General features: G+C 37.8%; 1 protein-coding gene across 1 annotated transcript in view; it reads left to right on the forward strand.

The window, feature by feature from the left end:
- LATS1 (large tumor suppressor kinase 1) overlaps nucleotides 1-22,156 on the forward strand; it is a 56,394-nt gene extending 34,238 nt beyond the window's left edge. The window contains exons 4-8 of the mRNA XM_082730284.1: nucleotides 4,611-6,121; nucleotides 8,359-8,941; nucleotides 11,825-12,007; nucleotides 12,212-12,318; nucleotides 18,279-22,156. Coding sequence (XP_082586410.1) covers nucleotides 4,611-6,121; nucleotides 8,359-8,941; nucleotides 11,825-12,007; nucleotides 12,212-12,318; nucleotides 18,279-18,788 — 2,894 coding nt within the window. The 3' untranslated portion in view covers nucleotides 18,789-22,156. The remainder of the gene's footprint in view (nucleotides 1-4,610; nucleotides 6,122-8,358; nucleotides 8,942-11,824; nucleotides 12,008-12,211; nucleotides 12,319-18,278) is intronic.
- The last annotated feature ends 1,828 nt before the right edge of the window (nucleotides 22,157-23,984 follow it).

Genomic DNA, 23,984 nt, shown 5'->3' on the forward strand with positions numbered 1-23,984 from the left:
TGTCAGGTAAGGAGCTGGATATATATACAATTACCCTTGTGTATGAAATAGGTCATTGAAAGAGATAATATAGACCAGAATGACAAGATGGCCTAGAACCAAGCCTATTACTTAGTAGCTGGCAGGAGAGGATAAGCCTGCAAAGATAGAAGAATTAGCTGAAGAAGAAGGAAATAAAAGAACAGTGTCTTGAAAGCCAAGGTGTGTATGTTATAAAATTACTAATCTGTAATGAGTTGGAACTTTAAAAAAATAAAAGATCTTCAGCATATAAGAAGCATATTCTTGCTAATGTCGTCACTGTACCCTCATAGAAAAACTTCTCAAAGTGTTGTTTATACATGAATTCTTTACCTCACATCCATTTATTCCTCAGCCCACTCTAATTTGAATTATGCTCCCATGACTGAACAGAAACAATTTACCACGTGTGTTATGGGCTGAATTGTGTCCCACCAAATTCAGGAAGTCCTAATTCCTAAAACCTCAGAATTTGGCTGTATTTGTAGACAGGGTCTTTTAAGAAGGCAGTTAAGGTTTAAATAAGGTCATTTAGGGAGTCCCACATTGGGACTAAATATTTGGTTTAGTCTTATAAAATGATGAATTACTCCAAAATTTAATTTAAATTTAGATTTAAAATTTAAATTTAAATTTAAAATGACATATATAAGTACAGATATTTTGTTACTTATTTAACAGACCTAAAATTTCACTGTTAGATTTATGTAAGTTTCTAAGTTTTTGTTGTCCAGTTCCATACTTACAGTGGACTAGTAACAACATTTTAAGGTAGTGCTCCATATGAAAATGGAGGGAGAGGCTGGTTTGTTTGTTTTAATAGTAAAGACTTAAGCATGCTTAAAAGATAATAGCAGAGCTCCAGGTAAAAGAAAGAAATTAAATACTCAAGAGAAAAGGATCAAGTAAGGTTCCTGAGAAACCATGATAAGAAAGAATCCAAAGGCTAGGATGAGAGATTATTAGACTTATAGAGGAAAAGGAATCAACTATTTTGCTCTAACAGGAACAAACAAGATAAGGGAGTTCTTTCTGATGCTTTCAGTTTTCTCCAAAGTGGAAAATCACTGTCACCCGCTGAGAGTGGTGTGTGAGGAATGGGACAGGCAATTTGAGGAGATCCAGGACTAGAGAGAGTTGTAGTAGAGACGAAAAGAACCAGTAGGATTTCCTGGCAGTGCTAAAGCCATTTGATGATGCTGATCATTGAATTTATGGTGGAATCAATCTGCACTCTACATCACCTTTTCCAGCAGGCATGAAAAAAAAAGCTAGAATCATCTGTGACTAGAGTTCTACTAAACAAGTACAAAATAAATTAGGTAAGGTGGGGGACAGAATACTGCTGAAAGGGTGATTTAAATCCTTGATCAGGGAATATACCTGCTGTGCTGTTTGTGGCTTTTCATTCCTTCCAGGCTCCTCTTGATGACTTTGCTGCTGTCAGACTTCCTCCAGTATCCCACTTCCCCTTATTTACTGTTCTCCAGCCATACTGCATTTCTTTTTGTTCTTGGAAAATAGCAAGTTTCCATCTCGGGACCTTTGGCTGGTCTTAGATCATACGTCATCTCCTTGGTGGAGCCTTTTCTGACACTGAATCTCGTGCCTTCTATCTTCCTGTTACTTTCTACCATTTTGATACCATTTGTGGTTCCTTCATAGGAATTTATCATACCCAGCTGTTACCTTGTTTCCTTTTTTTTTTTTAAGATTTTATTTATTTATTTGACAGAGATCACAAGTAGGCAAGTAGGCAGAGAGAGACGGCGGGTGGGGGGGGGAGCAGGCTCCCTGCTGAGCAGAGAGCCCCATGCAGGGCTGGATCCCAGGACCCTGAGATCATGACCTGAGCTTAAGGCAGAGTCTTAACCCACTGAGCCACCCAGGCACCCCACCTTGTTTCTTTATTTACTTGTTTATTGGCAGTCTTCTCCCCCAAGAATGGAGGTCCCATCGGGCCATGGATATTTGTTCATCTGTACTTGGATTGCCTAGATACTCAATAAAAAATTAAGGAATAAATAGAAATGAGGGGAGGAGAAAAAGAATACAGAAGGGAAGAAGTAGTGGACCATGGATTTAAATTAGCTGAAGTGTTGCATAAAGAAAGTGGAGGACTTGGGGCACCTGGGTGGCTCAGTGGGTTAAAGTCTCTGCCTTCAGCTCAGGTCATGATCCCAAGGTTCTGGGATCAAGCCCTACATCAGGCTCTCTGCTTGGCAGGGAGCCTGCTTCGCTCCCCCTCCCACCCCCACCTGCCTCTCTGCCTATTTGTGATCTCTGTCTGTCAAATAAACAAGTAAAATCTTTATTTAAAAAAAAAAAAAGAAAGAAAGAAAGTGGAGGACTAATGAAGTAGGGATATGAAGGTCTTGGTGAAGTTGAAAAATACTTGTAGTGGTAGTTAAACGTGAAAGGGAGAAGGAGAGTTGTGGTCTAAGTGCAGAAGCCTTAAAGAAATTATTTTGAAAAAACATATGTGGGTAATATCAAAATTAGAAATATGATTTTAGGAGTGATTGGAGGTTGAAGGAAGGAGGTCAAGAAACTGAGAGATGAGGGTAATGGGTGGTTTGTCCATGTGGACGTTGAAGTTACAGAAGTCGGCAAGGCTTAGGGTAGACTGAATGTCAAAACTATGGGTGAATGAGGATGAGCAAATAAGAGTTCATTAAGTGAGAGGAATGAATGTGGCCTCTTGGATAGAATGAGCTTCCAAAAAGCTGGCTTTTTAAAAAGAGTATGGAGGAATAATAAGAGATAGAATCCCACATTTATCCCAGTTTATTTTTTAATTAATTAATTATTTTGGAGAGGGGGCAATAGTGGGAGGGTTTAGGAAGAGGGAGAACATGGAGAGCTCTATCAGAGGTACAGAACCGAGAAGGCAGTAAGCTCTAGGCTGACGGAGACTTTAACTGGTAAAAGCTGAATGAGTGAATACATGTATTTAGCCTCAGCTGACCATCTGAAGAAGGTGAAAGAGAGCTTGGTGGCCAGAGGACTTGCCTAGGTTGCCTGGAGTGATGGCTTTTCCTTAGTCATAGGCCCAGCATGCAGCCCGGCCTGGTTGAAACAGAGTGTTAAACTGTACATTCTGAACATTTACCAGTTTTTCCTCATATGTGTTTTGTTTTGAATGTTGCTAAGTGTTTTATGTTTTATGTATTTAGATCTATAAATCTTTATTATATATTCACTATTTGGAATGTATTATTTATATGTATTGCATGTTATACAAATGTGTTTTATGTGTTTTTGAATGTGTTAAAGATCTTTTTCCAAGTAGTCAGACTATTTTAAATACTTCAGTTTGGGGAAGGAGTTACCATTTATTTTCTTGCCTGTTTCATTTATTTGGAAATTCCAGTAAAGAGAAACTATAAAATCTAGACTTTCTTTCAGCTAATTATCTCCTGGTATCCTTGAAATATATTTAAAAGTAGTTGTATCTATTAAAATTACAAATGGACACACCCTTTGGCTCATTAATGCCACTTCTGATAATTTATCTACTTATATATGAAATGATATCTCGGGGCTCCTGGATGGCTTAGTCAGTTAAGCATCTGCCTTCAGCTCAGGTCATGATCTCAGGGTCCTGGGATTGAGCCCCATATTTGGCTCCCCCCTCAGTAGGGAGTCTGCTTCTCCCTCTCCCTCTCCCTCTGATCCTTCCCCCTGCTCATGCTTGCTCTCTCTCAAATAAAATCTCTGTTCAAAAAAATATTTTTAAAAATGGTATATGTACAGAATTTGTCACTGCCTTTCTTTCTTTCTTTCTTTTTTTTTTTGTACAGCGAAAGACTACAAACATCCTTACTATTCTTCAGTAGGGAAACTGATTAAATTTGGGTACATCCAGGCTTCAGAGTAGCTCTGAGTGGCTCAGTCAGTTAAGGTTCCACGTTGAGCTCCATGCTGGGTGTGAAACCTACCTAAAAAAAAAAATAAAATTTGGTTACCTCGGGGCGCCTGGGTGGCTCAGTTGGTTGAGGCCTCTGCCTTCGGCTCAGGTCATGATCCCGGGGTCCTGGGATTGAGCCCCGCATTGGACTCTCTGCTTGGCAGGGAGCCTGCTTCCCCCACCCCCCTCTGCCTGCCTCTCTGCCTATTTGTGATCTGTGTCTGATAAATAAATAAAATCTTTAAAAAAAAAAATTGGGGTACCTCCATCCAGTGAAAACCTGTGGTAAACTTTTTAAAAGTAAGAAAACACTTTACAGACTGACAGAATCTTCAATATTTTAATAAGAGCCAGTCACAGCAGTATACATAGGAAGTAGTTTATTTACTTGCATATCCCCCAAATATTTTATAATGGCATTGGTTGCCTTCAGGGAAGAAAGTTGGTTGGCCAAGGGACAGAGATGGATATACTTTTGTACTTCTTGGATTCTGAGCTGTGAGAATGTATTATCTAGTTAAGTAAAAATTTGAAAGGTAACATAAAACTGCTTAACTGAAATTTGACTTTTATAATTCTCAAAAGAGAATTACCATATAGCTATGTCAGAATTCCAAGCTAAATTTTTTCAAAAATAAGAGGTTAAAACATTTTTTTTTTCTCTGTTTTATGACCATAGGGAGTGTACAGCAATCAGTTAACCGCAAACAGAGCTGGAAAGGTTCCAAAGAATCCTTAGTTCCTCAGAGACATGGCCCACCACTCGGAGAAAGCGTGGCCTATCGTTCTGAAAGTCCCAACTCGCAGACAGATGTAGGAAGACCTTTGTCAGGCTCTGGTATAACAGCTTTTGCTCAAGCTCACCCTAGCAATGGACAGAGAGTGAATCCCCCACCACCTCCTCAAGTAAGGAGTGTCACTCCTCCACCACCTCCTAGGGGCCAGACTCCTCCTCCAAGAGGTACAACTCCACCTCCCCCATCATGGGAACCAAACTCTCAAACAAAGCGCTATTCTGGGAACATGGAATATGTAATCTCCAGAATCTCTCCTGTTCCACCTGGAGCCTGGCAGGAAGGCTATCCTCCCCCACCTCTGAACACAACCCCAATGAATCCTCCTAATCAGGGACAGAGAGGCATTAGTTCTGTCCCTGTTGGCAGACAACCAATCATCATGCAGAGTTCCAACAAATTTAACTTCCCACCAGGAAGACCTGGAATTCAGAATGGTAGTGGTCAGACTGATTTTATGATACACCAAAATGTCCCTCCTGGCACTGTGAATCGGCAGCCACCGCCTCCGTATCCTCTGACCCCAGCTAATGGACAAAGCTCTTCTGCTTTACAAACAGGGGCATCTACTGCTCCTTCATCATATACAAATGGAAATCTTCCCCAATCTATGATGGTGCCAAACAGAAATAGTCATAACATGGAACTTTATAACATGAATGCACCTGGACTGCAAACAACTTGGCCTCAGTCGTCTTCTGCTCCAGCCCAGTCGTCCCCAAGCAGTGGGCATGAAATCCCCACTTGGCAACCTAACATACCAGTGAGGTCAAATTCCTTTAATAATCCATTAGGAAGTAGAGCAAGTCATGCTGCTAATTCTCAGCCTTCAGCTACAACAGTCACTGCTATTACACCTGCTCCTATTCAACAGCCTGTGAAAAGTATACGCGTATTAAAACCAGAGCTGCAGACTGCGTTAGCACCTACACACCCTTCTTGGATACCACAGCCAGTTCAAACAGTTCAACCCAGTCCTTTTTCTGAGAGTACCACTTCAAATATGACTGTTATGCCTCCAGTTGCTGAAGCTCCAAACTATCAAGGTCCACCTCCACCTTATCCAAAACATCTGCTGCACCAGAACCCATCTGTTCCTTCATACGAATCAGTTGGTAAATCTAGCAAAGAGGATCAGGCGAGTGTGCCCAAGGAAGATGAGAGTGAAAAAAGCTATGAAAATGTTGATAGTGGGGATAAGGAAAAAAAGCAGATTACGACTTCACCTATCACCGTTAGGAAAAACAAGAAAGATGAAGAGCGAAGGGAATCTCGTATTCAGAGTTACTCTCCTCAGGCATTTAAATTTTTTATGGAGCAACATGTAGAAAATGTACTCAAATCTCATCAGCAACGTCTACATCGTAAAAAACAATTAGAGAATGAAATGATGCGGGTAAAACTTTTTAAAATGCCCATTTCTATGCTTGATCATGTATTCACTTGTTTATTTTAAAATATCGGTCCAATATTTTTCTTTCCTTCTATAGCTAATATATTATCATTGCTTACAAGTCAGTAATTTAAAGTACTTTTGATTAGACCATTTTATTTTAGTATTTCAAGATTTACTCAATTTCCTGGAATAAAGTTGTAATAAATTAAGAAAAATATAATTTATAGTGTGCTATTTAGATGTACATAATCCCTTTATGTGGAAATAGGAGCAAGGGTTATTTTCTAGGTTTTACACATTGTCTTTCAACATTTTAAAATAGGCTAGAAATATCTGGGTCCCATCTTCTGCTAGCTATACTTATGAAACATTTGTTTTTACTTATAGTAGTTTTGGGGCCTTATTCATTGGGATTATTCATCTGGTTGGTCCCATTAGAAAGTGTCAAAGACCTGTCCCTTCAGTTGTTTCCTCTTCTAATTTCATTTTTATAATGTTCTGGAAAATATGCTGAAATTTTTAAACTACTAAAAGGAGACCAGAATTAGTGCTCACTCATTTTAGATGAATCTGTCTTGTGATTTTCATATATATACATATCTTCACTAGATATTATGGTGGTACTATTATTGTTAATATATTTGTCACATGTTTACAGTTCAGAGGTTGATTCGCAGTCATATATCTATCATTCAGAGTCTGGGAGGCTTAAATTTGTGATGAAACTTACTCACATAACTTGAGAGCTATTTTTTTAAGATAATTTTACTTAATCTAATTTTATAGTTATGTTATTCCTGTTATGAATTGAGCTTTCTTAGATGAGAAATACCATGATAATTTGTATGACTTATCCATATTTTAGCTCTTAGGATTTCTTACTAAAGTCTGTCTGTATGTATTTTCTTAGTTTATTTTTCCTTTTTCCTCTTTACTTTCACTAATAGCTGATTTAAACTTTTATGGTGTTGGAAGCTTTGCTGACTTCTGTAGCCTCCATTACTGTGTAGGCAAGTAAGATTTTAAGAGAAACAGTTTTAAGTCTGGCATGCCACCCTTTTAAAAAAATTTTTGCATGCAAATGCGCATCCTAACAGAAGCATGAGGTTGCTATATTCTAATTAGGCTTGCATTTCTAGAATAGACTCTACTTCTTTAATTCCTTTTCTTTTTAAACCCTTTAATTCTTTATTGAACTAGACAAAAATAAACTTCCTTCTAAATACAGGTAGTCCATGTCTACTCATAAATTGGCTTTTGTTTTTAATCTGCATTTAATCTGGTATCTTCATAAGTCACATTGACTATTCTTTGAAATGTTCCAAAGTGCCTGAAAAGATACCTCTTTTTCAAACAAGTTGTCCTGTTTAAATAAGGTAGGAGAAGGTCTTTGCATTTTGTATTAGTGGTGGCTGTGAGTCCTACTCTCATTCTAATGCCTGAGAAAAATATAAAGAAAGATGAAAGGAAAGATGGACTATTGGGATACCTGGGTGGCTCAGTTGTTAAGTGTCTGCCTTCAGCTCAGGTCGTGATCCCAGAGTCCTGGGATCGTGCCCCACAACGGGCTCCCTGCCCAGAGGGAAGCCTGCTTCTCCCTCCCCCACTCCTCGCTGCTTATATTCCCTCTCTCGCTGTCTCTCTCTCTGTGTCAAATAAATAAAATCTTTTAAAGAAAAAAAAAGATGGACTATTAATGAGTGGTTAGGTTAAAGAAGACATTCTTTTTTTCTTAATACATCAATTTTTTTTAGAACAAATGAATCTGGACGGAAAGAGGTTGTTTTTTTTTTTTTTCCATGAAAAGTAAAATAGGAACACTAATCCTAGGCATTCACAAGAGAAGCATAAAATGAAGGCAGTCTAATCACATAATTTGGGATGAATATGCATGGAGAGATAGATGAGGATGCATGTTAACAGATGTTTGGTTATTGCACATTGGGAACTTTTTGGGGGCTGCATTAGAAAGCAGTTGGAAAGCTGATCGTTGGTATCATCTTCTTGCTCTCCACAGCAGAATCTGCATATATACTCACCTTTGTATATCCTGTTAACTGTCCCTTAAGCTGCACTTTTGATAATTAATTTTCCTTGAAGTATATTCTAGATTCCTAACATGCTTTATTAAAAATTATTATGCATTTAACCTTATATGCCTGAATTTTTTCCAAACTATTTTGTACTGTTTGGTGTAGAAGGTAATTCCTCATTTAACCTTTAGTTTATTTACCTAGGTTGGATTATCTCAAGATGCACAGGATCAAATGAGAAAGATGCTTTGCCAAAAAGAGTCTAATTACATCCGTCTAAAGAGGGCTAAAATGGACAAGTCTATGTTTGTGAAGATAAAGACACTAGGAATAGGAGCATTTGGTGAAGTCTGTCTAGCAAGAAAAGTAGATACTAAGGCTTTGTATGCAACAAAAACTCTCCGAAAGAAAGACGTTCTGCTTCGAAATCAAGTTGCTCATGTTAAAGCTGAGCGGGATATCCTGGCTGAAGCTGACAATGAATGGGTAGTTCGTCTGTATTACTCATTCCAAGATAAGGACAATTTATATTTTGTAATGGACTATATTCCTGGGGGTGATATGATGAGCCTATTAATTAGAATGGGCATCTTTCCAGAAAATCTGGCACGATTCTACATAGCAGAGCTTACCTGTGCAGTTGAAAGTGTTCATAAAATGGGTTTTATTCATAGAGATATTAAACCTGATAATATTTTGATTGATCGTGATGGTCATATTAAATTGACGGACTTCGGCCTCTGCACTGGCTTCAGATGGACACATGATTCTAAGTACTATCAGAGTGGTGAGTAAAATCATAAAATTTGTATATGCTAATATGATTTATTAATGTAATAAAATATAAGATGGTATTATCACTGGGTAAAAGCCAGAAGTCCTGGTTTCAGGTCTTGTCTGTTGGATAAATGTGAGTGAATCCTTTAGACACCTAAACTTATAAAATGAAAGAATATGTTAGAGTCAGTTATTTCTAAATACCATTAATATTTTTGAGTTAATCTCTATATTTTGTTAATTTGAAATATGCCAAACAAATAACGTTTTAAAAATAATTTTGAAATAAAGCCCCATACCTGCCATTCAGCTTAGAAAACAGGTTATCAGTATTTTTGAAGCCCATAAACGATCACTTCCCCTTTTCTCCTCCACAGGGGTAATCAGTATTTCAGAACTCTGTAATCAGTTCTTTCCTTTTCTCTATACTTTTTCCACATATGTCTGTAACCCTAAACACTGTTACTTCATTTTGTCTACTCTTGCACCTTTATTTACATGTAATCATTCTATATGTATTCTTCTGTGTTCACTTCCTTTATATGTTTGAGGTTGATCTGTGTTACTGCATATAACTTCTGTTTTCACTATTATTTAGGATTCCATTATACAACTGTCACACAACTTATTTAAACACTTTATATACACAATATCACTGTGACACAGGATAAAGAAACTGAGGCTTATTTAGATTAAGTAACTTGCCCAAGGTCAGACAGAAAAGAAGTAGTAAGGGCTAGGCTTTGAACCCAGGTTTGTCTGATTACAGGGCCCATGTTATTTCTTTTACACCACAATGCCTCACCAAGATCCCTTCAGAGCACTAAAGGAAGTGTAAGTCGAGCTAACGACTCTTGAATCTTACCATGACTAGGTTGTTTGCATACATTCTAACTTCAGGGTCACAGCAATCTTCTGAGGTAAGTCTTGCCCTCTGTGCTTAAGTGAACACAGTAAATTGACATTAAATGGATAGAATGAGACACCTGAACCTGTCTCCCCAGATTCTCCTGAATTACTTGGAGTTTTTCTTAAAAATATGATTCTTAGGCTCTATTCCAGTCTTCTGATTGAAAATACTCACTGGAGAGGAGAAATAATACATTTTTTTTAAAGTTTGCTTTTTATTTTTTTAAGTAGGCTCCACGCCCCACATGGGGCTTAAACTCACAACCCTGAGTTGTATGGTCTACCAACTGAGCCAGCCAGGCGCCCCAAGAAATTGTATTTTAATCAAACATCCCCGATGATTGTTACAGTTAGGGTAATTTCAGATATATTTTTCTAGGTAATTTCATCAAGTCATGGCTTTAAATGCCATCTCATATCAGTGACTTCCAGATTTCTCTTTAGAAATAGCCTCTCCCGGGGTGCCTGGGTGGCTCAGTGGGTTAAGGCCTCTGCCTTCGGCTCAGGTCATGACCCCAGGGTCCTGGGATTGAGCCCCGCATCGGGCTCTCAGCTCAGCGGAGAGCCTGCTTCCTCCTCTCTCTGCCTGCTTGTGATCTCTGTCAAATAAACAAAATCTTTAATAATAATAATAATAATAACAATAATAAATAAATAGAAATAGCCTCTTCCTTTCGGTCATGTGTGTAAGATTTATTTATTTATTTTAGAGAAGGAGTGCACAAGTGTGGGGAGGGGTACAGGGAGAGAAGCTCCAGCAGACGCCGTGCTAAGCAGGGAGCTCAATGCAGGGTGTGATCCCAGGACCCTGAGATCATGACCTAAGCCTGAACCAAGAATCAGATACTCAGCTGAGCCACGTAGGCACTGCGTGTGTATTTCTAATAGGCCTTTCAAACTTAACATTACCAGTAAATAACTCTTGATTTCTCCCTCTCCAGTTTTACCCATTTTAGTAAATTGTATTACCACCACCCACTTAGTTGTCCTTGATTCTTTTTCTTCCACACCCTTTATATCCAATCCATCAATATATCCTGCTTATTCCACCTCTAAAAATACCTTGATCTATTCACTTTTCTCTATCTCCACTGTTACCATTGTAGTCCAAGCTAAACTGCAATAGCCTCTGAATTGGTTTCTTTATACTTGTCCTTCCTATACTCTATTCTCTACACAGTTGTTAGTGTCCTTTTTAAAACATAAATCAGATCTTGTCATTCTCTTCCTTCAAACTCCCAATATCTTTCCACTGTATTTGGAGTAAAAGGCAAATAATTTCTTTTGCTCCTAAAACCCAGGTACACTGGCTTCTACTCCGTTGTCTACCATTCTGTCCTTTACTAATCGTACTGGTCTTTTCTCTGTTACTGTTTCTGTGTAGAATACCTTGTCCTGGTTTTCAAATGGTTGAGTCTTTTTTGTTTTTTTACAAATGTCATCTCAGTCTTCCTGAGCCACCCTGGTACATGTGTCATATCCTTCGATCTTGATTCTCCGAATGGGATGCATCACTCTGTTTCTTATATATGTATCTGTTGTGTTTGTCCCATGCAAAGAAGCTACCTGAGAGAAGAACCCGGTCTTTCTTACTTATCATTATCATTTGTTAAGTGAATGAAACACTCATATAATTTGTTTGAGACTTTGTTCAGGTTAGTAGTGGGGAGCAATCTGAATAACAGATTCCTGCTCCTGCCTACTCATGATTTTCATTATCATCATTTAACATTGAGTAAATTACTGAATCTTATGCTAATTTTTCTTAGCTTAAAACCTGTCCTGTTGCTATTTTAGAGCACAGGCTCTAGTCAGTAATAAATATCATCAGTGATATGGCATACATTGTGTCTTAGTTTGTTGCAAGTAAAGAGTGTCGTTAACTCTAAGCCATGATGTTAAAAGATTAAACAGGCTTTTCGTACACTCTTGTTCTTGTTTTGCTACACTCTTGTTTTTATTTACTTACCTATTTACTACACAGGTGACCATCCACGGCAGGATAGTATGGATTTCAGTAATGAATGGGGTGACCCCTCTAACTGTCGATGTGGAGATAGATTGAAGCCACTAGAGCGGCGAGCGGCACGCCAGCACCAGCGATGTCTTGCACATTCATTGGTTGGGACTCCCAATTACATTGCACCTGAAGTGTTGTTACGAACAGGTAAAACATTAGTTTCATAATATCTCAGTAGCCCTTTAGACCAGCTGAATCTTAAAATAATTAGCATGTGGCTTATTTTTCAGGTTTATAATAAAAATATTAATTTCTACATCATAAGTTGGTGATTTACTATTAATTTTGATTGTATTCTGAGCATTTTTTAGGAAGTTTATGAGTGACTATAACTTTGGTATCTTATTTTAGGCTATACACAGTTATGTGACTGGTGGAGTGTTGGTGTAATTCTTTTTGAAATGTTGGTGGGACAGCCTCCTTTCTTGGCACAAACACCATTAGAAACACAAATGAAGGTAAGATATAGAATCTGTACCAAAGAATTGTCACAAAGTCCCTATATCCCAGACCTTTAGCAGTCCTCTACTTAGAACATCTTAATCTGGAATTTAAGAATGAGCTTGTAAGGGGGCTGCTGGCTGGCTGGGTTGATAGAGGATGTGACTCTTGAACTTGGGGTCATGAGTTTGTGAGTTCAAGCCCCCATTGGGGTAGAGTCGTTTAAAAAAAAATGAACGTGTAAGGTTATAGGAAGCCACGAAAAAATTCCACAGGTGAACTCTAATCTGCATCATCCCACTGTTTTCATGTTGTTATATTCCCCCTCACTGCTTCTCCTGGAAGTCTTTAGTACTGTTTGCAAATTTATTCTAAATTATTTTTTGTCACCTTCTGGCTCCTGGCTTTGTTTCCTTCCATGGACATTCTACCCCCAAACTACAAACAAAGTATGTATCTTCACTTGAAATTACCTCTGGCACTTCAATAAGAAGTTGTCCTCAATTTGGATTATAAACAACCCATTATAAATCCTTCAGTGGTTCCCATGTCCATGGATTAAAATCCAGATTTGCCCTCTTTTCCTTTGTCCATACCATTCCCTCTGTCTGGAATGTCCTCTTCCTTTCTTTCCCATCTTCCACAACATTCCCACTTTAAACCTAGTTAATTCCTAAACGAACTCATTCTTAACCATTCTTTGAGTATCTTTTTTTTTTTTTTAAATAAAGATTTTTATTTATTTATTTGACAGAGATCACAAGTAGTCAGAGAGGCAGGCAGAGAGAGAGGAAGGGAAGCAGGCTCCCTGCTAAGCAGAGAGCCCAGTGCGGGGCTCAATCCCAGGACCCCAGGATCATGACCTGAGCCAAAGGCAGAGGCTTAACCCACTGAGCCACCCATGCGCCCCCCATTCTTTGAGTATCTTGAAGTTATGTCTTCTAAGATGCTTCCCCCTAAGTTGTAACTACTTCTTTCATTGCATTTAATATACTATATTTAAAACTTCTGGGGGCACTGAGTATCTATTGGTTAAGTGTCCAGCTCTTGGTATCAGCTCAGGTCTCAATCTCAGGGTTGTGGTTTGAGCCCACATTGGGCTCAGGCTGGGTGTGAAGCCTACGTAAAAATAAATAAGATGAGATAAAATAAAAATAACTTGCTTTAGATTTTTTCTTTTTCTTTTTTTTTTTTTTTTTAAGATTTTATTTATTTATTTGACAGACAGAGATCACAAGTAGGCAGAGAGAGAGAGAGAGAAAGAGGGAAGCAGGCTTCCTGTGGAGCAGAGAGCCCGATGCGGGCCTCGATCCCAGGACCCTGAGATCATGACCCGAGCCGAAGGCAGCAGCCCAAACCACTGAGCCACCCAGGCGCCCCGAGATTTTTTCTTTTATTTAAAGTTTTTTTTTTTGTTTGTTTTGTTTTTTAGGATTTTATTAATTAGAGAGCATGAGTGGCGGTTGGGAAGAGGAACAGGGAGAAGCAGACTCCCTGTTGAGCAGGGAAGCCTGATGTATGGCTCAATCCCAGGACCCTGGAATCATGACCTGAGCCAAAGACATATGCCCAATCAGTTGAGCCACCCAGGTGCCCCTGTTTATTTTAGAGAGAGAGTATGAACTGGGGGCAAGGGGTGGGGGTGGAGTTGCAGAGAGAATCCCAAGCAGACTTCGGTGCTGAGCCTGGAGCCCAGCACAGGGCTCAGTCCCAAGACCCTGAGATCATGACCTGAGTCGAAATCAACAGTTGGTAGCCTAACCCACTGAGCCACCAGACACTCCTAGATTTCGTTTAGTATAGGTCTCTCAGTAATGCATTCCCTCAGGTTTAGTTCAGATTAGTTTGTCTGAAAGTGTCTTCATTTTACCTTCTTTTTAATATATATATAATGCATATATATATACACATATATTTACACATATATATGCATATATATACATATATAAAAATGTGTGTGTGTGTTTATAAAAATTGAATGCTTTCTCCTTAAAATCAAGAACAAGGATGGGGCATTTGGGTGGCACCGTCAGTTAAGCATCTGATTTTTGGTTTCGTCTCAGATCATGATATCAGGCCCTGGGATCAAGCCCCACATTGGGCTCCATATGCTCAGCATGGTGTCTGCTTCAGATTCTGTCTCCCCCTACCCCTGCACTCCTCCTCTCTCTCTAAAATAAATAAATTAAAAACTTAAAAAAAATAAAAGAACAAGGAAAGGATAGCTGTGGTTTTTTTGGTTTTGTTTTAAGATTTTACCCACTTATTAGAGTGAGAGCAAGCACAAGCAGGGGGAGCAGCAGGGAGAGGGAGAAGCAGACTCGCTGCAGTGCAGGGAGTTTGATACAGGCTCAGTCCCAAGACCCTTGGATCATGCCCTGAGCTGAAGGCAGATCCTTAGCCAACTGAGCCACCCAGATGCCCCCTCCCTTGGACTTTTTTTATTTTTTAAAGATTCTATTTATTTATTTCACAGACAGAGATCATAAGTCAGAGATCACAAGTAGGCAGAGAGACAGGCGGGGGGTGGGGGTGGGAAGCAGGCTCCCTTCCGAGCAGAGAGCCTGATGCGGGGCTTGATCCCAGGACCCTGAGATCATTACTTGAGCTGAAGGCAGAGGCTTTAATCCACTGAGCCACCCAGACACCCCTCCCTGGGATTTTCTACATAGAAAATGATGTTGTCATCTCTGAATAGGGGAAGTTTTTCTTTCTGTATAATCTGTACGCCTTTTAATTCTTTTGTTGCTATATTACACTGGCTAAGACTTCCAGAACTATGCTTAATAAGACTGGTAAGAACAGATATCCTTGGGGCTTGTGCTCTCTCTGTCAAAATAAATAAATAAAATCTTTAAAAAACAAAAAAAGAAAGAAAAAGAAAATCCTAGGGAATTTATGAAAAAAACCCATAGAACTACTAAGTGAATTTAGCAGGGTTGTAGGATATAAGGGTATAATACATACAAATCTATTATATTTCTATATTCAAGCAATACTTGACTAGAAACTGAAATTTAAAAGCTGTAACATTTATAGAAAATGCCCCAAATTGAAATATGTAGGTATAAATTTAATAAAACATGAGTAAGATTTGTATGCTGAAAGCTACAAACTCTGATGAAAGAAAATCAAGAAAGATCTTCATAAATACAGACATGTGCCATGTTGATAGATTGAAGGACAACATAGTAAAGCTATCACTTATCTCCAAAATAAATCATCTATAGATTTAATTCTCTTCTAATTTTTGTAGATATAGATGAGCCAATTTTAAAATTTATATGGTGGACAAAGGAATTAGAATAATGAAAACTGATTTTTAGAAGAAGAACAAAGGGGCTGCCTCGATGACTCAGTTAAGCGTCTGACTCTTGATCTCAGCTCAGGTCTTGATCTCAAGGTTGTGAGTTCAAGCCCCCAAATTGGGTTCCACACTGGACATGGAGCCTACTTAAAAATAAATATTTATTATGTAATATTAGTATTTATGTAATATTATTATTTAATATTTATTTAAATAGAAAATAAGAAGACGGGGCGCCTGGGTGGCTCAGTGGTTTGGGCTGCTGCCTTTGGCTCGGGTCATGATCTCAGGGTCCTGGGATCGAGCCCCGCATCGGGCTCCCTGCTCCGCAGGAAGCCTGCTTCCCTCTCTCTCTCTCTCTGCCTGCCTCTCTGCCTACTTGTGATCTCCGTCTTTCAAATAAATAAATAAAATCTTTAAAAAAAAAAAAAGAAAATAAGAAGAAAGAAGAATCAACTACTTGATTTTAAGACTTACTGTGAGGTTACAGGGGCGCCTGGGTGGCTGAGTGGGTTAAAGCCTCTGCCTTCAGCTCAGGTCATGGTCTCAGGGTCCTGGGCTCGAGCCCTGCATTGGGCTCTCTGCACAGTGGGGAGCCTGCTTCCCCCTCTCTCTCTGCCTGCCTCTCTGCCTACTTGTGATCTCTGTCTGTTGAATAAATAAATAAAATCTTAAAAAAAAAACCTTACTGTGAGGTTACAGTAATCCAGACAGGGTAATATTGGCAGAAGGACACAAATATAGATCCATGGAATAGGATAGAGAATGGAGAAATAGAATCGCCCAAATATGACATTTGATTTTTGACAAAGGTGCAGGTGGAGAAGGAATAGTATTTCAATAAATGATACAATAAAAATTGGTCAGCCATATACAGAGTACTGAAACTCAATGTAAACTTCATCCTTACACAAAGATTAACTCAAAATGGATCATTGATCTAGAGATCAAATGTAAAGCTATAATATTTTAGAAGAAAACATAGGTGAAAACCTTTATGGCCTAGGGTTAGGAAAAGAATACTTAGAAATGACACCAAGGGGCACCTGCATGGCTCAGTGGGTTAAAGCCTCTGCCTTCGGCTCAGGTCATGGTCTCAGGGTCCTGGGATCGAGCCCTGCATCAGGCTCTCTGCACAGTGGGGAGCCTGCTTCCTCCTCTCTCTCTACCTGCCTCTCTGCCTGCTTATGATCTCTGTCCGTCAAAAAAAAAAAAGAGAGAGAAAAGAAAAGAAATGACACCAAATTCATGATCCATACAAGAAAAAGTTGAGAAATTGGAATTCATCAAAACTTTAATAAAACTTGTAGTATACAGAACACACAGTCAAGGGTGCCTAGGTAGCTCAGTTAGTTGAGCGTCTGATTCTTGGTTTCAGCTCAGGTCATGATCCTCAGGATCAAGCTTGGTATCAGGCTCCAATCTCAGCACAGAATCTGATGGAAATTCTTTCCCCTTTTCTCTCCTCTTACCGCCCACCTCCCCTGCCAGGCATGCATGTGCATGGTCATGTGTGCCCTTTCTCAAATAAATAAATAAATAAATAAAGTCTTTAAAAACTAAACAAAACACAAGACAATGAGGATAAGCTACAGCTTGGGAGAACATATTTGCAGATCACATTTCCCACAAAGGGCTTGTCTCTAGACTATAAAAAGAATTTTCAAAACTCAATAGTAACAAATACTTCTTCATTACCTACTACCTTCTTTCTCTTACTCTTTCTTCTCTTTCTTTCCTTCCTCCCTCCCACTCTCCCTCATTCTGTTTTATTCAAAGCCAGAACATTCTTTTTAAAGATTTTATTTATTCGGGCACCTGGGTGGCTCAGTTGGTTAAGCAACTGCCTTCGGCTCAGGTCATGATCTTGGAGTCCTGGGATCAAGTCCCACATCAGGCTCTCCTGCTGACCTCTCTCCTCTTATGCTCTCTCTCTCTCTCTCAAATAAATAAAATCTTTTTAAACAAGATTTTATTTATTCACTTAGAGAGGCAGAGAGAGCACAAGCAGGGGGATAGGCAGAGGGAAAGGGAGAAGCAGGCTCCCTGCCGAGCAGGGAGCCTGATGTGAAGCTCAATCCTAGGATTCCAGGATCATGACCTGAGCTGAAGGCAACCATCTGAGCCACCCAGGCATCCCCAGAATAAATATTTATTGAACATCTATAAATTATGTGCCAGGCAACTTGCCAAGCACTGAGAAATACAAAGACAAAACATGGTCTATAGCCTTACAGAACTTTAACTCTGGTAGAAGGACACAGTCATAAATACGTATCACAAAGTAGTAGAAATACTATGATACCAGTAACATAGAATGGGAGGCAGAGTAGAAATAATCATTTTTGCCATAAGTAGAAGAGCTTTACAGCGGAGTTAAACTTACAGTGATGAAAAAATAAATAAATAAATAAATAAATACATAAACTTACACTGATGAGTCTTATAATCTGAGTATAAATTGCGTCGAGAGGAGAGAATGGGAAGAAAGGTTATTTCCCACCACTGATTGATTCATTCATGATTAAAGGTAAGGAAGGTGAAATACAATACGATTTATTTTTAAAAATGCAAATAGTCTGGTAAAACTTTTTGGTATACAACTTGGAGGAAATTTTTGTTTTTCTTATTTATCTCTTCCCTCCTAATTTCTAAAAATCCTCTTTAAAGGTTATCAACTGGCAAACATCTCTTCACATTCCACCTCAAGCTAAACTGAGTCCTGAAGCATCTGATCTTATTATTAAACTTTGCCGAGGACCAGAAGATCGCTTAGGCAAGAATGGGGCTGATGAAATAAAAGCACATCCATTTTTTAAAACAATTGATTTCTCCAGTGACCTGAGACAGCAGTCTGCTTCATACATTCCTAAAATCACACACCCAACAGATACATCAAATTTTGATCCTGTTGATCCTGATAAGTTATGGAGTGATGATAATGAGGAAGAAAATGTAAATGACACTCTCAACGGATGGTATAAAAATGGAAAGCACCCTGAACATGCTTTCTATGAATTTACCTTTCGGAGGTTTTTTGATGACAATGGTTACCCGTATAATTATCCAAAGCCTATTGAATATGAATATATTAATTCACAAGGCTCAGAGCAACAGTCAGATGAAGATGATCAGCACACAGGCTCAGAGATCAAAAACCGTGATCTAGTGTATGTTTAACACACTAGATAATTGTTGTAATGAGGGTTTGCAAAAAGACCCAACGCAGAGTTTTTTGAGGCTCTGAGAGTAAAATTATGCAAATGTGACAGAGCTGTGTATGAGTGCTCTGTGTACAATATCTTATGTTCCTAAATTATGGAAAAAATTTTTTAAATGTTAATTTATTCCAGTCCTTTTAATCAGTAATTTAGAAAAAATCATAATAAAGAAAGTAAATTATGAGCTGAATATTATAGTCAGTTCTTGGTACTTAAAGTACTTAAAATTAAAACATAGTGCTTTGTTTAAAAAGGAGAAGCTTGGTATCTATATGTACATACACTAAATAATTTAAAAAAAAGAACAGAGTTTTTGAAATTTTTTTGAAAGACAGTTTTAGTTTTATCTTGCTTTAACCAAATATGAAATGTATCCCACATTCACAGAGTTTTGTTCTTCTTTTAACCCCCATAACCTTGTTTTTGGTACAAATAAGCTGTAGAAATTAAGCCATTATGGTGAAGAGTGTTCCTAGGCTAATGATAATCTGATAATTTACATTGTAGAACTGAGAAATACAGGGTTGAAATAAGTATGTTCATCAGAAGAAAAAATAATGCAGATTATCTGGTTTGTTTGTTTGTTTGTTTTCCCCCTCTGTGGAATATTTACTCTTCTAGCATTTATTTCTCAAGAATTACTGGCTTTAAAAGAAGCAGAGCACTACCATTTTTCTTTATATACTGGTATTTTTTTAATGCTGCTTCTAGTTTTTAAAAGGGAATAAAGTTGCCATAAGTCAAAATTTACAGTACTGAATGCTAGCATCCTTCGTATTTTTCCTTCAATTTTTTTTAAAGTTTCCACCATCCTAAGCAGGTTAATTTCAGTTTCGTATGAAACTTTAATTAGAAAAATTATTTGTGGGTACTCACTAGAAAAGTACTTTTTCTGTATAGTGACAGTTTTGGTTATGTCATCAGTAATGTTATATGTTTCCTCTTTCAGAACAGTGCTGTATATATGGACTGTTAAGGAAAAGGAAATCTGGCTGTTTGACCATATTTTACCTATGGGCAGATTAACTGGTGAAAAGATTATTATTTAAATCCTAATTGAGTGGCCTTTAGTAATTAGAAAAAATTACATAGTAGTCTTAATAGAAAATTCAAATCCTCCTAACTTAATTTAAGGTTAAATCATGTGTTTTTCAGCATGCCTATTATATATAATGCTTAGGTTTTAAGAACTCTTATGGTTTCAAACCAAAATACATTTAGCTTCTCTTTTAGGAAGGGGAAAAGGGCTCTATTCTGCCGTTAGTAAAATTTGTATTTTACTTCTTTTTCTTTAAGTTCCACTGATAGGGAATTGTTTTATCAAAATTTTATATTTCTGGATAAGAAGAGGCATAATTTTAGGATTTTCAAACTAATGGAAAAAAGCTAGTGGAAGTCTCACATATGTAAGTAAAATTAAAGGCAAAGCTGTTCTATTTGAATTGGGGCTGGCAATGAAGACTTACTAGCTCAAACTTCCCATGTTTCTCTGGGTGTCCCTCTCAGAGCTCAGCTTATAAACCATGGGTCTTTGGGGTTCCTTGGTTTTTGTGAAAGGTGGGGACTCTTCCCCCCAAAATACAAATCAACACACACATATAGAATGCTACATGCAGTCTTAGGAATTCTGGACATGTTGAAAACTTCATAAACTTGGTTACGGACCTCTGTCCTAGAAGAACACTGATATATTAAACTAAGAACTTTGCTCTAAATTTACTGATTAGTACTCAGATTCACACAGCTTGTGTAAACACTGATAATTTGTGATGGAAAAAAGTCTGTACCATGTGATAAGATACCCTTAGGAATGCCTCTCTCTTGCTGGTACAGCACGAAGACATTTTAAACATACTCTTGAGAGCACTGAAATAGATGTTTGGCTTGTTACAGGCTTGCTACAGGAATATTTCTGAAGGACTTCTAATCAGAGAGTTGTAAGAAAGGGCACCAGAATGATTTGGCAGTCTCCACTTCATGGAACATTTGATTAGTGCTATAAAATCCTATGCCAGAAAAAGTAGTTCAAGAATTTTTAGCTCAGTACTCAAATGTTAAGATATCCCTCTGGCTCTTTGGGTTTTCTCAGATTTATTGAAATTTCCATTTGGTTGTTTTTACTTCTGGATTGTGATGCAGTGCCGTACAAAACCAACTCTGTTAGTTTTATGTTATAGTAATACTAAGGTGCTGTCTCCTCTCCCTCCTTCCCTCCCCACAAAATCTGTGTTGACACTACAAATTCTGTGCTCACACTACAACACACTACTGTGTTCTTTTAAAATTTTCTTTGACAACATAAGCTTTTTCTGTTTATGTAAAGCAGTGTACAAGCCTTTGCTGTCTGCACTTTTAACAATTTGGATATACTTATTAGCTCTCTTATTCCCAAACCACATCCAGTTCTTCTAGCACAGAATCTGGTGTTTCCTGACCAGAAAGATGAGAACAACATGAAAAAACCTATATGCTTTCAATTGAAATAGAATGAAAACATTGGTTACACGTGTTTTCTTTTTCAGATAATTTTCCCACTTAATAAAAAATTTGCTGTCTTTCTTATACTTATCCCCTTTTTTATGTATATCAATAGTATTTATGAAATGTGTTCTATAATTATGTAATTGTAGATACTATTATGTATTGTCTGGTGACATTCCAAGGCAGGCCCTGTTGCTGTATCTTTTCTACTTTATTTGTAATAGGAACTATAGAATGTATGACTAAGAAGTCACTTTGAGATTGACTTTTTTAAAAAGTTATTACCTTCTGCTGTTGCAAAGTGCAAAACTGTGAGTGGAAATGTTTTATTCTGACTTAATAATATGTTAGAAATTAGAGAATACAGTGGGAAGAGTTTTAGATATTGCTGCTGCTGTTACCTAAGGTACTTTAGAAATTTTTCTTTAATAAGCAAAAATAAACAAAAATCCCTTTGGTATTTAAAGTGAAACATTTATTTAGCCTGTTTGTTTTAATCTAAAGCAAAAGGTAATTTGGGTCAACATATTGGTATATTTGTAAAGCGCCTTAATATATCCCTTTGTGGAAGGCATTATCCCACAGTTTACTTTTATATTGTATTGTGTATATAAGTATTTTGTATTAAAATTGAATCAATACAACACTACAGTTTTATAAAATAATGCTTTGTTAGGAAAAGGAATTACAGCTTTGCAATATAACTAAATTGTTTTGCATACTTCTGAATGTAGTAGATATGAATAATCAGCCTGTGTTTTTAATGACTTTATTTGTATTTTCCCAACCATTTTCTCTAGTGTCATATTTGCTGGGATAATAATAAAAAAAAATTCAGATCTTTCAGTTGTGTGTGGAAAGCATCAAGGCACTTAATGTATGTTGATTTTCATTTTTAAAAGTGTATTTTAATGTTTATTCTTAGAAAATTTATGATTAAAAATTCAATGTTTTAGAATGAGAATATATATAACTAATGATAATAGGGTTAAGGCAAACTGAGTAGAGTTAGTGTAACCCAGTAAAATGTTTTCATTTTGCCCAACGTAAGTACAGTAACTATTTCATGTTAAAGGCTTCCTTTAGATTAGCAGAGATTTAAATCTTTCTAATTATCAGACTCATTTCATATCATTTGAGTCTGCTTTAAAATTTTAAAATAGGTGGTTGTTGGCTAATCTGTTTTCCTTTATTTACAACCCTTTATCATATACTGATGCTACATCCTAAATCAACTTTACGCGGATGAACACATTTTTAGTTTTGTCTTATTTTTTTTTCCTTTTTCAAGCATTACCATCATTCTTAATCTCCTTTATCCTCTTGTTTGCACTTCCTATAAAATTATATTTGGTCTTCGTGAGGCTGTTGTATAGCTGATGCAAGTTGCATTATTCCCATGATTCATTATACTACACTGTAGGCCCACATCTGGCATGCTTGTGACTCTACTTTGTTATGCCAAACACACACAACACACAAAAAATGCATCTGCTTATGTGTGTGAAGGGTAGAGGAAAGATGTCAAATTTATGTCTGATACATAGGCAGTTACTGTCATCCCTAATATCTTGTCTTTCCTTCTCCCTACTTAAGATCCAGAGATTCTAAACATACTGCTGGATTCAGAATCTGGGTGGAACTTTGTTTACCCCTGAAGAAGGTTTAAATTTGTTCTGTGGTGAGAAAGTCCTTAGTGCCCAGAGTGGTTGACCAATGACATAGGCTGTTCTTGTTCCCAGCGTCCATTCTCTCATTCTTTTCTGAATAGAGCCCCCATCCCTGTCCAGATTTTGACTGTGCTGCTAGAGCCCATGTTTCTCATATTCCCTTGAATTAGGTATGGCCACATGACTAAGTTTTGGCCCTTGGGATAGGAGTGTATGTGATATACACTTAAAGTTGATGTTGCTTGCCCTCCACTTGCTCTTTCCTTCTTCCCCACCAGATGGAACATGGACAGAGTAGTGACTTTATACTGACCATGAAAACTAGGGAAAACACCTTAGGGGTGGTGGGTCAACAAAAGGAGTAGAACTTAGTTACCTGAGGCGCCTGGGTGGCTTAGTCAGTTAAACTTCTGACTACAGCTCAGGTCATGATCTCAGAGTCTAGTGATTGAGGCCTGCCTCGGGCTCCAGCAGGGAGTTTGCTTGTCCCTCTCCATCCACAACCCCCCAACACACCCCGCTCGTGTTCTCTGTCTCATAAATAAATAAAATCTTTAAAAAAAAAAAAAAAGGAACCTGGTTACCTGAAAGAGTGTGGTGTGGGGCTGTCTGTCCAGGCTGGACTAATAAATTGTAGAATGTTAGAGAAAAGGAAAACAAGCAAAACTGTGTGTGTGTACAAATCCCCATTTCTTACTATTGTTAAACTTGTACCCTAATTAGCATAAAATTTATATTACTGTTTAATCTGATTTGCAAAACAGTTAGAGGAGGTCATTTTGTACTTTGATCATCTCCCAGGCAACCAATCATGAAACTCAGTTACTCTACCTTGTACATTTTTCTTCAGTTCATCATCTTCAGCCCTACTGTTACTACTATGGTTGAGGCCCTCATCAGCTCTTGCCTGAATTACTGCAATAACTTTCGTTTTAAATTTTATTTATTTATTTGAGAGAAAAAGAGAGAGCATGAGAGGAGAGAGGTCAGCGGGAGAAGCAGAC

The sequence above is a fragment of the Mustela nivalis genome (genome assembly GCF_964662115.1).
Source record: "Mustela nivalis genome assembly, chromosome: 5".
NCBI classification, from domain to species: Eukaryota; Metazoa; Chordata; class Mammalia; order Carnivora; family Mustelidae; genus Mustela; species Mustela nivalis.